This window comes from Drosophila hydei, unplaced genomic scaffold (genome assembly GCF_003285905.1).
Source record: "Drosophila hydei strain 15085-1641.00,03,60 unplaced genomic scaffold, DhydRS2 tig00000001-arrow-pilon, whole genome shotgun sequence".
Lineage (NCBI taxonomy): Eukaryota > Metazoa > Arthropoda > Insecta > Diptera > Drosophilidae > Drosophila > Drosophila hydei.
The window spans coordinates 1,732,807-1,745,742 of record NW_022045643.1 but is presented as its reverse complement, the minus strand read 5'-3'; the positions used below and the strand labels follow the sequence as shown (position 1 = coordinate 1,745,742).

General features: G+C 40.6%; 3 protein-coding genes across 6 annotated transcripts; 1 reads left to right on the top strand and 2 right to left on the bottom strand.

Moving 5' to 3' along the window:
• Positions 1-2,715: 2,715 nt before the first annotated feature.
• On the bottom strand, positions 2,716-5,848 carry LOC111603062 (proton-coupled amino acid transporter-like protein CG1139). Its single transcript, XM_023320519.2, has 9 exons — positions 5,635-5,848; positions 5,108-5,203; positions 4,879-5,029; positions 4,703-4,824; positions 3,760-3,986; positions 3,568-3,698; positions 3,324-3,502; positions 3,086-3,261; positions 2,716-3,019 (listed from the first exon to the last, which is right to left on the bottom strand). Exons 1-9 carry the CDS (start codon positions 5,637-5,639, stop codon positions 2,766-2,768), a joined length of 1,341 nt encoding a protein of 446 aa, XP_023176287.1. The 5' UTR covers positions 5,640-5,848; the 3' UTR covers positions 2,716-2,765.
• Positions 5,849-7,039: 1,191 nt separating this feature from the next.
• LOC111603053 lies at positions 7,040-10,222 on the top strand. 4 transcript variants are annotated; one of them, XM_023320508.2, is made up of 3 exons: positions 7,040-7,128; positions 9,507-9,827; positions 9,892-10,222. In XM_023320508.2, exons 1-3 carry the CDS (start codon positions 7,111-7,113, stop codon positions 10,210-10,212), a joined length of 660 nt encoding a protein of 219 aa, XP_023176276.1. In that variant the 5' UTR covers positions 7,040-7,110; the 3' UTR covers positions 10,213-10,222. The 4 variants fall into 4 exon arrangements, with proteins under 4 accessions (XP_023176276.1, XP_023176275.1, XP_023176274.1 ...); XM_023320507.2 differs by lacking the exon at positions 7,040-7,128 and adding an exon at positions 7,460-7,498; XM_023320506.2 differs by lacking the exon at positions 7,040-7,128 and adding an exon at positions 9,073-9,129.
• Positions 10,223-10,240: 18 nt separating this feature from the next.
• Positions 10,241-12,885, bottom strand: LOC111603051 (succinyl-CoA:3-ketoacid-coenzyme A transferase, mitochondrial). The gene is made up of 4 exons (XM_023320505.2): positions 12,693-12,885; positions 12,042-12,240; positions 10,750-11,726; positions 10,241-10,689 (listed from the first exon to the last, which is right to left on the bottom strand). Exons 1-4 carry the CDS (start codon positions 12,747-12,749, stop codon positions 10,375-10,377), a joined length of 1,548 nt encoding a protein of 515 aa, XP_023176273.1. The 5' UTR covers positions 12,750-12,885; the 3' UTR covers positions 10,241-10,374.
• Between the last annotated feature and the right edge of the window lie 51 nt (positions 12,886-12,936).

Genomic DNA, 12,936 nt, shown 5'->3' with positions numbered 1-12,936 from the left:
AAATTATAAACAGAATGTTTCATAGAGTTGCTTCGTTCAAAGCCTAGAGTATCTTCTATTCCATCACTCATTTTTCTTGTTTAATAAAATTTCAAAATGTCAAAACTAAATTTTTTTCTTACATTCACCGAAATTTAGTATAAAATAATTAAATTATTTTGTTGGTAATTTGGTAATGTTTTAATTATTATAATACTAAAAAGGAAGCAATTTGGGCAACATTTTGGACTTAATTAAGTGCAGCAAAAATGCCTAAATTCAGGTATTAAATGCCTAAAACCCCAAGCCTAACCGCCAATTTATGGCTTATGCAAAAAGTAAAATCAATGCGTCTCGTTTAATAATGATTTCAATATACATAAATTAGGTCGCCGCAGCCGAAAAGTATGCAACAAATTTTCAAAGTCTGCTCAGCGCATTCGCAAACAAAGACTGAAAGCAAATTTATACAAAATGCAAGCAATATTCGACATTGTTCTCCCCCTCTCGCTATATATATAGAGTATAAAATATGGCAAATATTTCGCATATGCAGCTCAACATGTCTGTTTATATGTATGTATATGCTCAATAGATACTCGTATTATATTAAGTGAGTCTGTTTGCACAACAGCTTGATCAAACACGCATTGTGCTCATAGTTTATCACTTTTGCTGCGCGCTGAAAGAATTCACATATTACCAGCAAACAGCCTGGCTGGGGTAAGAGAATGAGATTTATGCTAACATTCATGCCATTTTCTAATTAACTTTTGCGCATATTATGCGGATCTCTTTAGCCCAGAGCTGAGCCATCGACCATGTGTTTACCTAGCATTGTGCGTAATTCAATTTCAACTCGCCAAAGACAACTGGCCGGAAACACTAAAAAGCCCGCGTCGAGTTCCAACTTTGCGCTGCCCTGCACAAATATAATTAAAATGCTCAAACGGCAAATGACTCGAATGCCAACGTAATGGCAATAGGGGCAACTACAACAACAGCAAAAGCAACAGCAACAGCAACAACAACAACAACAACAACAAACTCAACGCGCAAACAAGTAAACTTGTCATTTAATTTGCCAGCCAGAGCTCAAAGTGAACGATTCTATAGAAAAAGCAGCTGCTGCTGCTGCTGTTGCTGCTGTTGCTGCTGCTGCCGCTGTTGGCCAAGCATTTCAGCCAGCTGAAATAAGCCAATCAAACTATGGTCAAGTCTTTGATTCGCATCGCTATTTAAATTCTGCGCAAATTTAAGCGCCAAATGAAAAAATATCTTAGAAAATTTGCTTTTGTACATGACGAACTTTGAATGCCCTGTATTCATAAAATAAGCAAGTATGCAATTATAGTAAAGTTATCAATATTAGGATACACCTTAGCCTTCAAATTTATCCATTAGATAAATTCCACATTTCAAGCTTAAAGAGGAACTCTACATTTTCGAGAGAAATAACTTAAGGTCCTTCCCTACACATTTTCTTCTTGGAGTCCTGTAAATTTTTTAAGGAGTGATAATAAAAATATATAAATTATTTTTAAAGTGCTGCAACACCCTATTCAAATTTGAAGAATTTTCTCAAATTTTGACCTCGAAAAGCTCTCTTGATGATGTTCCACAATATCTATAATATGAACATTTAGGAAGATTTCTACGCCTGGATTCATAATAATCTTGTCCTATGGCATCATCACTTGCCGCCCATAGAGCCACTGGCATGCCCTTAATCTAAGCTAAAGGGTATTCGACTGAAAAGTGTTGCATTTCACACAGCTTTCGGGGCGCTTTGAGTGGAGCGCACGGGGTGGTGCAGGCGGTTCGAGTGGTGCCAGATGGCGAACTAACTGCAATTTCTATTTTGTTGCCAGTTTTAAAAACGAATCTTGTGTTATTTCCGTCAAAAGAGTAATTAAACGGACAAAGCAAACGGCAATGCAACACACACGCGAGGGCAGCTCAATTAGTTGTCAAACAAACAACTTAATAACTGGCATTAGGCATCGAATGACCCGCGCTCAGTTGGCTTTTCTTATGGCCGGCGGACATTGCGGCGCTGTGGTCTGCAGAAGACAACGTCTATGTTGAAGGCATGAGGAGCATGTCGACAGGAACGCAAAACATTGTAAATAAAATGAAAAGGGCTACAGAGACAGAGAGAGATAGGCACAGAGTGAGAGAGAGATGGACACAGAGTGAGTGCAATGCAGCAGCTTCTGGGCAACTCTGGCCGGGCTTCGCTTGAGCGTGTTGCAAGGGAATGCAATGTGTCTGCCATTCTGACCTGCGGGTGCTTTTGTGTTAATTGCGGTTGCATTTAATTACAGTTCGTTGCATTTGCCGCATGTTGGACTGTCTGACTACCTGAGTGGAGGCAGCGAGCGTCGCCATATACTTACATTCCTGCCCCTGCCACGTGCCACGTGCCACACACTAAGGTTTTTAATTAAAGTTACAAAGAATTCGACTGCCAACTTCTGAGCTCGGCCTGGTTCAACTTGAGCTCCTAAACCTCGACCGCCCACCCTCTCTCTATCGGCCGATGTGTGCGCAGGCGGCCATAATTAGCAAACCAAACAGCACACAGAGGCCAGCCAACCAGCCAGCCAGCCAGCCAGCCAACCAGCCAACCAGCCACCCAGATGACATACACAGGCCGCAACATGATTTGCATAAGCCACACGCAGAGGCTACGCTAGATTACGCATACGCCGCAGTGTACAAACATTGCTCGCAGCAACTCAATTATGTGTATTAGTATTGGTAAAAGTATTTAATGGTAGGAGCTAAGCTAGCTTGCCCGACAGCGAGTTGATAATGTCCACAATGCTCACATAGGTGCCCACCACGCCGCCAAAGATGCCAAAGAGCAACAGCAGCAGATTGACTATGAGTCTAATGCCACAAGGTCCATAGCCCGTCGCGTATTGCACGCAGATCTGCAGCAGAGCCGGAAAGATGAGGCCCAGCACAGACAGGCAGAAGGAGCCGACCAGCGAGAGGAAGAGCGACAGATCCGGTATGGCAACAGCGCAGCCAACTGAAAGAGCAATAGATACATAAATCAATCAGCCTCTCGCCTCTCATCACCTGCTGATTAACTCACAGGTGAGCAGCACAATTAACGCTCGAAAGCACAGCTCATAGAACGTATGCTTTTTGGTGTTCGCAATGCGTTTGCTCAAATATTGACCCCACAATATGTGCGCGGTGACATAACCCTGCAGCGCATAGGATATGTATGTGGTCACAGCGAAAAAGATCTTGACCACCTGAGCGAGACTGAAACACAAAATATATCACATTATACACACACACGCGCACGCATACACTCTCATACATACACCTCCGTTTCGGGTATATTGAGCGTGACACTGCCCAAAGCAGCTTCGCCGTATTTCCAATAGCCAAAGAAGCCTAGAAATATGTAGAGGCTCAGGACGACGGTCATGCCCCAGTTCATGATGCCGCAGGGCTGCACATAGGCACGCGGCGTGGCCATGTTCTCCTCTATAGCTAAGATCTAAAGAATATATAATTATCCAATATATAAATATATATACATCCATATATCGTAAAAACACCTACCACGCCCACAGCCTCCAGAGCAAAGAGCACAGTGCCAAAGAATGTGGGCAGCTTTGAGTAATGCACGAATGCATTGCGTTCACTGAGCGGCGGCAAGTTCTCAAATATATAATACAACACAATGCCAAAGCCTGCAGAGTAGTGAAAACAGTTAACACGAGTTGTCTAGAGAGTAGCAGAGGTTTTACCTACCCACAAAGAGCAACAAGTTGGCAGCACTGGAGAAGGGCGCCAGCAGCTTCAAGTTGCGTATACTGAAGATCAGCATGAGCGGAATGATGAGGAAGCACATGTGCAGACGCACATCCAGGACGACGAGATACTCGTCCACCAGCTGCTTAATGCTCTCCGCTATGAAGACCACATAGACACAGCAGATGCCAAAGTGATAGAAGGCCAAGAAGCCATCCACAAAAGGACTAGAAGCGTGGTGGATAGAAAGATTGATTGGAGAATGATATATATAAAGATGAATAGATAGATGAAGGAATCGTTAGATAGATTGCGGATAGAAGAAAGGAAAGACAAATGCATAAATATATGTTTATTGATAGGTAGCTAAAAATAGTATAAATGGATAGATAGAGATAGATAATATAGGAAGCAATGTGTATAGATAAATAGGGCGATAGATATATGATATATATAGATAGATAGATAGATTAATATATACAAATATAGATGAATCTATAGTTGCCTGATATATGGGTAAGCAGATAAATAGATAGACAGATAGATAGAGAGAATATATTTTACAGATACATAGATGTTTAATATATTAAACTATAAATCTATGTATCTGAAATATAGATTGGTAGACTGATAGATTAATAGATAGATCAATATATAACTTAATATATAGATTGAAATATGGATGACAATAAGATATAAATAGGTAGATAGATTTATAGATTAATGGATAGATAGATAGATAGATAGATAGATAGATAGATAGATAAACACATTAAAATATAGAAAAATGGTTGATAAAAGAATATTAAATAGACAGATGAATAATATACGATAGATTAACAGATAAATAGATAGAAAGACAGTTATCTTGATGATGGATAGATTCATTTACACATCTTAACATATTGATAAAATAACATACATAACGGAACGATAAACTTACGCAGCAATTGGAGCCAAGCAGCGCAGCATAGGCGGACCCTCTTGCAAGCCAAGTCGCATGGACTCCGAAAAGCTGATGTAGGGCACACGCTGACGCTTGCAGAGTATGTACATGCTGTTGATCTGCATATGGAAGATCAGTTAGCTGATAAATGATCAGCAATATGCGGGACTCACCAATATGTGCAGGCAATATAGAGCCAGCAGTCCAATGACAGCTGTCAGAATAAGTCCGTTCACGTAGCCCGCATGCGCGAAGGCGCTGGGCATGGCCAGCACTCCAGTGCCGACAGAAGCTTTCAGGAAGTGCGCAAAGGTTTGCCAGTTGCTGGAGTTATCCAAAAATAACATTTATTGTAAATGTGCATGTAATTGCTCCATCTTCTCTCTCTCTGTCGATACTCACTTGGTTGGATTCTTAACTTTACGATGCATGTGAGGATCGTAGTCATCAATTATTGCCTTGGTCGTTGGCACAACCGAATCATTTTTGTTATCGTTTCTAAGAGAAGTTCAAATCAAATTAGTGATTTTTATAATGCCGTTCAGCCATCGCCGATGACTCGGTCAGCGTTTATTAGCTGATAAATTCGGCCACAAGGCACAAAAACAGTTATAAATTTTTATGAACTCAATAAATGTGGTAATTGTTTATAAAGCAGTTATCATTATTGTCTTTTTATGAAGAGAAAACTGAAGTATGAAAATACCTCAAGTTCAGTTCAAGAGATAATTTAACAAGACAAAAAAAACAAACAAACAAGTTTAAAATAAAGTTAAATTTGTTTAAACCATATTTTATAATTTATGGTAGCAAAAATAAATAAACAAAAAATTACTATTGGGCATATTTAATGCCGCTTTGTGAGCTCATCCGTTAGCTAAGAGCTGACGACTGTATATTCGGAAAGTTAGATTGTTTAATTTACTCACTGCATTGTCAGGCGAAGGTAGCGACAGATTATTTGTGGAAGCTACTAGGCTAAAACATAAATCGTTTATCACACACGGAAGGCTATTAAGATAAAAAGATAGGATTTACGTCTACTCTTTTCTACTTTTCTACTCTTTTGTTGTGGGAGCCACAACCAAACGATATGCCCACCGCGCAGCTACTAAACAGTGAACGCACGTCAATTCAGCTCGAGAGCCCCGAAACAAATGAAACACCTAAGAAACCACAAAAATCCTATTATCCCAAGTCAATTTATTAAACAATTACAATAGAAAGAAAGCAAAAAATGCTATACTATATATAATTTATATATATGTATATTATATTTTATGAAGTGCTCGACAACGTGTCATACTCGTCTGACTCGTATATCCAGAATTTGAAGATTAATTAGAGATCGTTTCAAAGTTTCGGCTATATTATTTGCGATCAAAGCTTTATACGAGCAGAGACTGGGCATTTAACCGGGACAACAACCAGCTCTTTTTAGATCATTTACATTTACTAGCTACTTATACTTAAGTGGCATTAAAAGTTATTCTAGATATCAACCCAATGCTTAACTGAAAGAAGTATGTATGAAGTAATAATTGCGTACAAACGTATGAACGTTTACTGCAATCAGATCGTTTCAGTTACATGATTTGTGATCAAAGCGAGTAAAGACAGTGCATTTAACCGAGAGAACAACCAGACAATCTCCTGCTTAGAACATTTTAGACCAGGTACGACTTGCCTATACTTGTGTAAGAGCTTTCGAACTTAGTCTAGACAGCAACCTTAAAAGCATTACCAATGGAATCTTTTGGGTAAGCTGGCCGCGCATTCTAGTGTAGACACAAACCTACTGCTTAACTAAAAACTGACTGCTGAAGCACTCAACCAACTGTGTTGCCGGCCTCTTAAAGCTTTAGAGCGATCTGATTGTTTGAAGAAAGCTTACTCTTTGCGCTTGTCGCTCTTCTACACACTCTTGCTTGCTGCCACATATATTTATAACGCTCATATATTATTTTTTGTTTTTATTCCGCACCGAAAAGCTGTTCAAAGCAGACGTGGATTTCGCTCGTCTCTCTTCTAAAAAAAAGCTATCCGGCGGGCAGAGAAAATGCTTTTTTATATTCATATATAATACTATAATAATACACCATAACTAATTAAATGTGTTTCAAGTGCAATTTTATTCAATCTTAACCGGTTTTTATAACTAAATTTTCCCATTTTTTTACGTGAAGTAAAAGGTTCGGCGATAAATTTGTTAAGCACATAAATTAGTTTATATTTCATATATACAAACTATATTTACATAAATGTGCATGCGTATATGTGTGGTAACTGTTTATTTGCTGAATATGATATATCAAATAAATAATAAATAAATAGATAAAAACGAAGAGGAAAATAAATATCGAGTAATAATAAACCAACAACAAACAACAGAGAAAAGCTAAACTATGGTTTATTCCATAAAGGTAAAGCCTAAAACAAAAATATGTCACCTTTCTTTGTTCCCCGCCCATGCCCAAAACTTGTTGCTAAAATTTAGACCAAAAACGACGATGTCTAGACTAAACTTGTTTTTAGACTTTTACTCGTTGTTGTCGCCGACCATAGATCGAGTGAAAGAAGATGCTTCAATGTAAGCGACTTGCCGGGCACTCTTTGTTTGTTATGAAACAGCTGCGAGATGTCGCCGAGCCCATTATACTATATAGATATATTCCAGATATCTATCAGGCGCCTAGTTAATGACCGAGGTGACTGCAAATATGCAAAGCAGTTTCATAAGGAGTGTCTATCACGGACAGTGCAGTGTATATGTATGACGGATACCGTTCGGATGTGAGTGATTTATGTAGCTGGCAGAGTAACCAGTGAATATTTAAGTCTAGTACAGCAACCACTTTGGTGGCTTAGTTTTTAGTTCAGCTAAAGCTGACAAAGAAACCGACACAAATTTAGTTCTTGTACGAACTTTTGGAGCTTTTAAGATATATTCACAAAATTTTTAGCAAGCTTGCTTAAAGAATTCATTTCTAATATTGCTGAGATGGTACGCTAAGTAGTTAGTTAGCAGCAGTTGTGCGAAACTTTGCTTCTTATATAGCTGCCCAGAAAATCAACTAATATAGCAGCCAGAGTAACCAACGTACATTTAGTTCCAGTAGCAACATATTTTTAGAATTTAATTTCAAGTTCAACTGGCAAGGAAACCAATAAAAACTTTAGTTCTTGTATGAACAACTTTTTAGATTTTCAAAATAACTTGATCAAATTTGGCATATAGGTGTATGACCATAATCCCTATATATGAACAAAATCTTATTCATTTATCTTCAGTATAACTGCCCTGGAAAGGAATTGAAATGTAGCTCTCCAAAAGCTACAAAGAAACTAACTAAAACTTAGTTCATGTATGAAAAACTATTTGGGATTTTATGATATCTTGATCAAATTTCGAACATATTTACTAGAGCGAAGTACCTGTAACTCCTGATAGATCAGAGCGACTCTAAATACAATTTCCATCCAAGTATAAACTTAGGATGAAAGTTTTCCTGTACTAAAACTCTTTTCATATCCATTTGTTACAAGGGATTACAAATAAAGCTTCTGTTATAGCTAACGGTCGCTCTTTCTATGTAAACAGGCCTTAGAACAATTCAATCCGACCTATAAATAAATATTACTAGTAATTATTTAGTCAAGCGAATGCCAGACATGTTAATTACCATTCGTTCGCTTTACCTGGCTGAACACCATATTGAGCATTTACTGTGACGTATGCATTGCCCTCACAATCGGATTGATTGACTCTAAATGTCAGTTTCTGGCTATCGCCTGATAGTTTATCATTTAACCAAATCAATAATATTTAGAACATGGAACTTATTTCATACATTTACAAGATTTCCTCGAGGCTCTACTGAGTAGTTGATCTAAAAACAATTTAAGATACAAAATAAAAAAATTACAAAACATGTCAGCTAATATATAATTCCCCTATTATAATAATTATTATTACTAAAATAATTATTATAATAGTATCTACCATTAGGGCAGAATCGTGAGCTCAAGTATAAAATGTGATTTTCATTTCCTATTTCCCACTTTTTTTTTGCTTTTTTTTTTGCTGACCCTTTCAACTTGGCTTAATGTCGCACGCGATCTCTCAGACTCGATTTTGGTAGCTCGCTTGATTGATCCATAGAATAGTTGCCCAAGTTGTCAATTAAGGGGCGTAGCACATCGCACAAGTAGACCTTAGAGATCTAGGCACTCTCTTCAACTGCTCCGGCATCGGCATACTATAAGTTGCACACTTAATGATAAGCCTCAAACATTTCATAAGCTACCAGTCGCCGTATCTCAAGTCTCGCTGATAGCGATAAGTCATTATAAACATTATTATTATTATTATTATTATTTTTATGGTCGTCGGGCTAGACCGTGGCATACAATTGCTACCTAAGGTTAGTGGCTAGCTAAACATGATGGTGGTAAGATGTTTACAGTGGAAACTATTTCGTCTACATTGGAAATATTACGCGAAATTCCAATCTCTCTATCTCTCTTTATATATAATGAATCATGCGATTCGCTTCGGTACCCAGGGGGTACGGTTATCAGAAAAGCTAGTCTGGTCTATTTTTGGTACAATAACAAACAAACAATATTGCAAAATACTTTCAATTTGCTAGCTGCTCTATCGGTCTATGAAGAGAAATTTCAGTATAAAGGTTTTTGAAGAGTCGCCTCTATTGATTTAGGGTGAAACATTAACTAAATTGAGTAATATTTATTCTCTGTTCAGTGAACATTTAACTAATTTCAATGTTTTTCCTTTTAGAACAGTGAAACTGGTGAGTTTGAGTATTTCTATACCGATTCAGCACGCATCAAGCAGCCAAAATATGATGAAGAGACCGGCGAACCGGTCTACGATCAAATGAAAGTCCGCTACCGCAAGCATGGCAACTTCCATGTGCCCAAGCGCTATTTGCGTGGCACCATTTGCGACGAGGTGGACAAGGTGCTGGCCAACAAGCATCACGAGGATTGGGCAAAGCATGTGATCGGCAGCAAAGCCACAAAGAGCGCCTCCAATGAAAAGAAAACGACGCCCGGCTACGAGCGCGAGGATTACATCAAAATGGATGGCGTGAGTAGCGTAAGTCGAACATGGAATTTCATAATGTTGCCAAACATTGTCTAACACCTGCCTTTATCTGTAGAACATCATATTGGGCTACGAACGCAACAACTCCTTCCTGCTGTTTCTGATACCCACACTCTTCTCGTGGAACCTCTTTCTGTGCGGTTTGCTCTCCCTGCTGGAGATCGGGCTGCACATGATGTCGCACTACAAGAACTCCCTGACCATGCAGAAGAACCTATATTTTCGCAGTCCACTTCACGTCCTCTCCTCCCAGTTCTGTGCGATCTGCCGCAACGAGTCCGGCAGCAAATACAATCGCACCTTCGACATACTCAACGAACAGATGCGAGTGGCGCATCGCACCGCATTGAAGAACATGGCCAAGGCCATGGGCTGAGTTGCGAATGCACCAATATTTTCAACAATTGTAAACAATTTTACACTTTAATGGTTAAAAACGATTATCGTTTCACGTTTAACAACAATAAATGCACAAATATATCACCTGAGTACCTGAACAGTATTTCTAAATAGCCTTCTTTCTGATTGCAACCGCGTGTTAAACGGATATTTGTGCCATGGGCTTGACGTTTGGCGAGACGCTGAACTTGGCTCCTGTGCAGGCTGCAATGTCGTCCACGGTGTAGCCCTCGGCGAATTCCAATAGGGTCAGACCAACGCCTTTCTCCACCTGAAAGACAGCCTTTTCCGAGATGATCAAATCGATGACGCCCTTGCCGGTCAGCGGCAATGAGCAGCTCTCGAGAATCTTGGGGGAGCCATCGCGCGCATTGTGCTCCATGGTAATGATGACCTTGGTGCCAGGTGCCGCCACCAGATCCATGGCGCCGCCCATGCCCTTCACAAGCTTGCCCTGCAAGAGAAAAAACAGCATTAGAAAACAAACAAATAGATTGGTTTTAACCTCTCTTACGGGTATCATCCAGTTGGCCAAGTCACCCGTTGCGGATACCTCCATGGCGCCCAGAATGGTGAGGTCTACGTGACCGCCACGAATCATGGCAAAGCTTTCGTCGGAGCCGAAGTAGGCAGCACCTGGCATTACGGTAACGCTCTCCTTGCCCGCATTGATCAAGTCCGGATCGACTTGATCCTTGGTGGGGAACGGACCCAGTCCCAAGATGCCATTCTCCGACTGCAACATGACGTTCATGCCCTGCGGTATGTAGTTGGAGGAAAGCACGGGAATGCCAATGCCCAAATTGGCGTACATGCCGTCGCGGAACTCTAGAGCCACTCGGCGAGCGATGCGTTCACGCAAAGCTTGGCCAGGGCTGGTCTCTGCAGCAGTCTCTCCATTCTGCTTGGGCTCTGTTATGCGCAAGCGCTCGACGCGCTTGTTGTAGTTGGTGCCCTTGAAGATGCGCTTCACATAGATGCCAGGCACGTGGATCTCATCTGGCGAGATGGCGCCCACGGGCACAATTTCTTCCACCTCAGCGACCGTAATCTTAGCAGCACGGCACATGGGCGCATTGAAATTACGCGCAGATTTGTTAAAGATCAGATTGCCCAGAGGATCCGCCTTTTGAGCTTTCACAAAGGCAAAGTCAGCGAAAATGGACTCCTCCATGACATAGTTGCGACCATTGAATGATTGCACAGGCTTCGCAGCGCTCGACACTGTCACCTTGCCATTTTTGTCATACTTGATGGGTGCACCGCCCTGCTGCACCAGCGTCGCATAACCAGTGGGTGTAAAGAAGGCGGGTATGCCGGCACCACCGGCGCGTATCTTCTCTGCCAAAGTGCCCTGTGGAGTCAGCTCAACAGCTAGCTCGCCGGCCAGGTATTGACGCACCAGCTCGGTATTCTCGCCTACATACGATCCAATTACCTTGGACAATTGCTTTTGTTTAATCAGCACGCCCAAGCCGCAATCGTCAACACCTACAGATAAGAAAGATAACGTTTATGCAAAGATTTTACAAGAACTATAAGCTGTTATCAGATTTTCATAACGGCTGGCAACTCTATAGCCTATTGGGCATGCCACCTTGAATAGGTTAATGAACCAAAGAACTAGTTTTGAAAACCAATTACTAACAAGTGCCAATGTTATAATATACATGTCGCCCCTGTTTTATATTGGTTCAGGAGCCAATATCTTGCTGTTGCAACTTATTCATTCACGAACTAGCTAGCCTGCGAACCAGTTTCAGCAACTGCCTGCTAACAGCTGTCATACTGTTATAATTTGCGCACCTCCATTGTTGGACACTCCAGTAATGTTCTTGACACCCTTCTGCTTGAGTGCCTCAATCATCTTTTCGGGAATGCCGCAAATGCCGAAACCTCCAAAGAGTATTTTAGATCCATCCTTAACGTCGGCCACCGCATCGCTGGCCGATTCGTAGATTTTACCCTGGCGCCGTTGGCCCGCAGTCGAGTAGCAGGCAACGAGCTGAAAGTGGAAAGCGGGTGATCAGGTGTTTAAATTACATTCAGTTCTAGCACGTCATTTGCATACTTGTTTGCCACGATTAGTTCATGGAGATTGTGTTCATGTTCTATGTTGTTATTTGCGCGAAACTTACGTAACAAAGCCATTTTAATAAATTAGAGGCGCGTGTGTGGTGGGGGGAACTAGTTCGTGTGGGGCGACAGCAATCATATTGCTTATCAACGTAGCCAGGCAGCTAGCCAAGCTGTCCCTAAGTGAGCTTATCTATCAATCTGAACTAAAACATTTTTATGAGTCCGACCTGCAGGGTTCTGTGATTATTTTTAATAAAGCAGCATGTGGTTCGGAAACACCTGCTTAATACTCGTTTTGTTTTTGTTTTACAAAATATATTTAGCATAAGAATTATCAACATATGTTGTTATTGCATTGTCTATCCGTGTCTCGCTCACCTTGAACGTTGGGTTCTTGTTGCCCAGGCGGTTATACGCAGCTAAGCCACGCAACATAATGTAATTGATTAAGATTTAAACAAAAAAACTTTCCACTTAAATAATAAACTTGTCGCTTAAATCGCGAATTTCACATAAAAACCAGCCGCGATCAATCAGAGCCCAACACTGACATTTCTGGACCGACACAACAACATTAACATTCACCAAAATGTTATTAACAGTGCGCAATCGCTGCTATCGA

Bases quoted from the DNA above. Each gene is read 5' to 3' on its own strand.
- LOC111603062 (XM_023320519.2), bottom strand. The intron at 4,825-4,878 runs GTGAGTCCCGCA...TTCCATATGCAG, and splicing joins TATATTGCCTGCACATATTG to ATCAACAGCATGTACATACT. The intron at 3,503-3,567 runs GTAGGTGTTTTT...TATATTCTTTAG, and splicing joins CTCTGGAGGCTGTGGGCGTG to ATCTTAGCTATAGAGGAGAA.
- LOC111603053 (XM_023320506.2), top strand. From the start codon at position 9,088: ATGGTCGTCGGGCTAGACCGTGGCATACAATTGCTACCTAAG. The intron at 9,130-9,506 runs GTTAGTGGCTAG...TTTTCCTTTTAG, and splicing joins GCATACAATTGCTACCTAAG to AACAGTGAAACTGGTGAGTT. The intron at 9,828-9,891 runs GTAAGTCGAACA...CTTTATCTGTAG, and splicing joins AAATGGATGGCGTGAGTAGC to AACATCATATTGGGCTACGA.
- LOC111603051 (XM_023320505.2), bottom strand. From the start codon at position 12,749: ATGTTGCGTGGCTTAGCTGCGTATAACCGCCTGGGCAACAAGAACCCA. The intron at 12,241-12,692 runs GTGAGCGAGACA...TTCCACTTTCAG, and splicing joins ACAAGAACCCAACGTTCAAG to CTCGTTGCCTGCTACTCGAC. The intron at 11,727-12,041 runs GTGCGCAAATTA...TCTTATCTGTAG, and splicing joins TGGAGTGTCCAACAATGGAG to GTGTTGACGATTGCGGCTTG.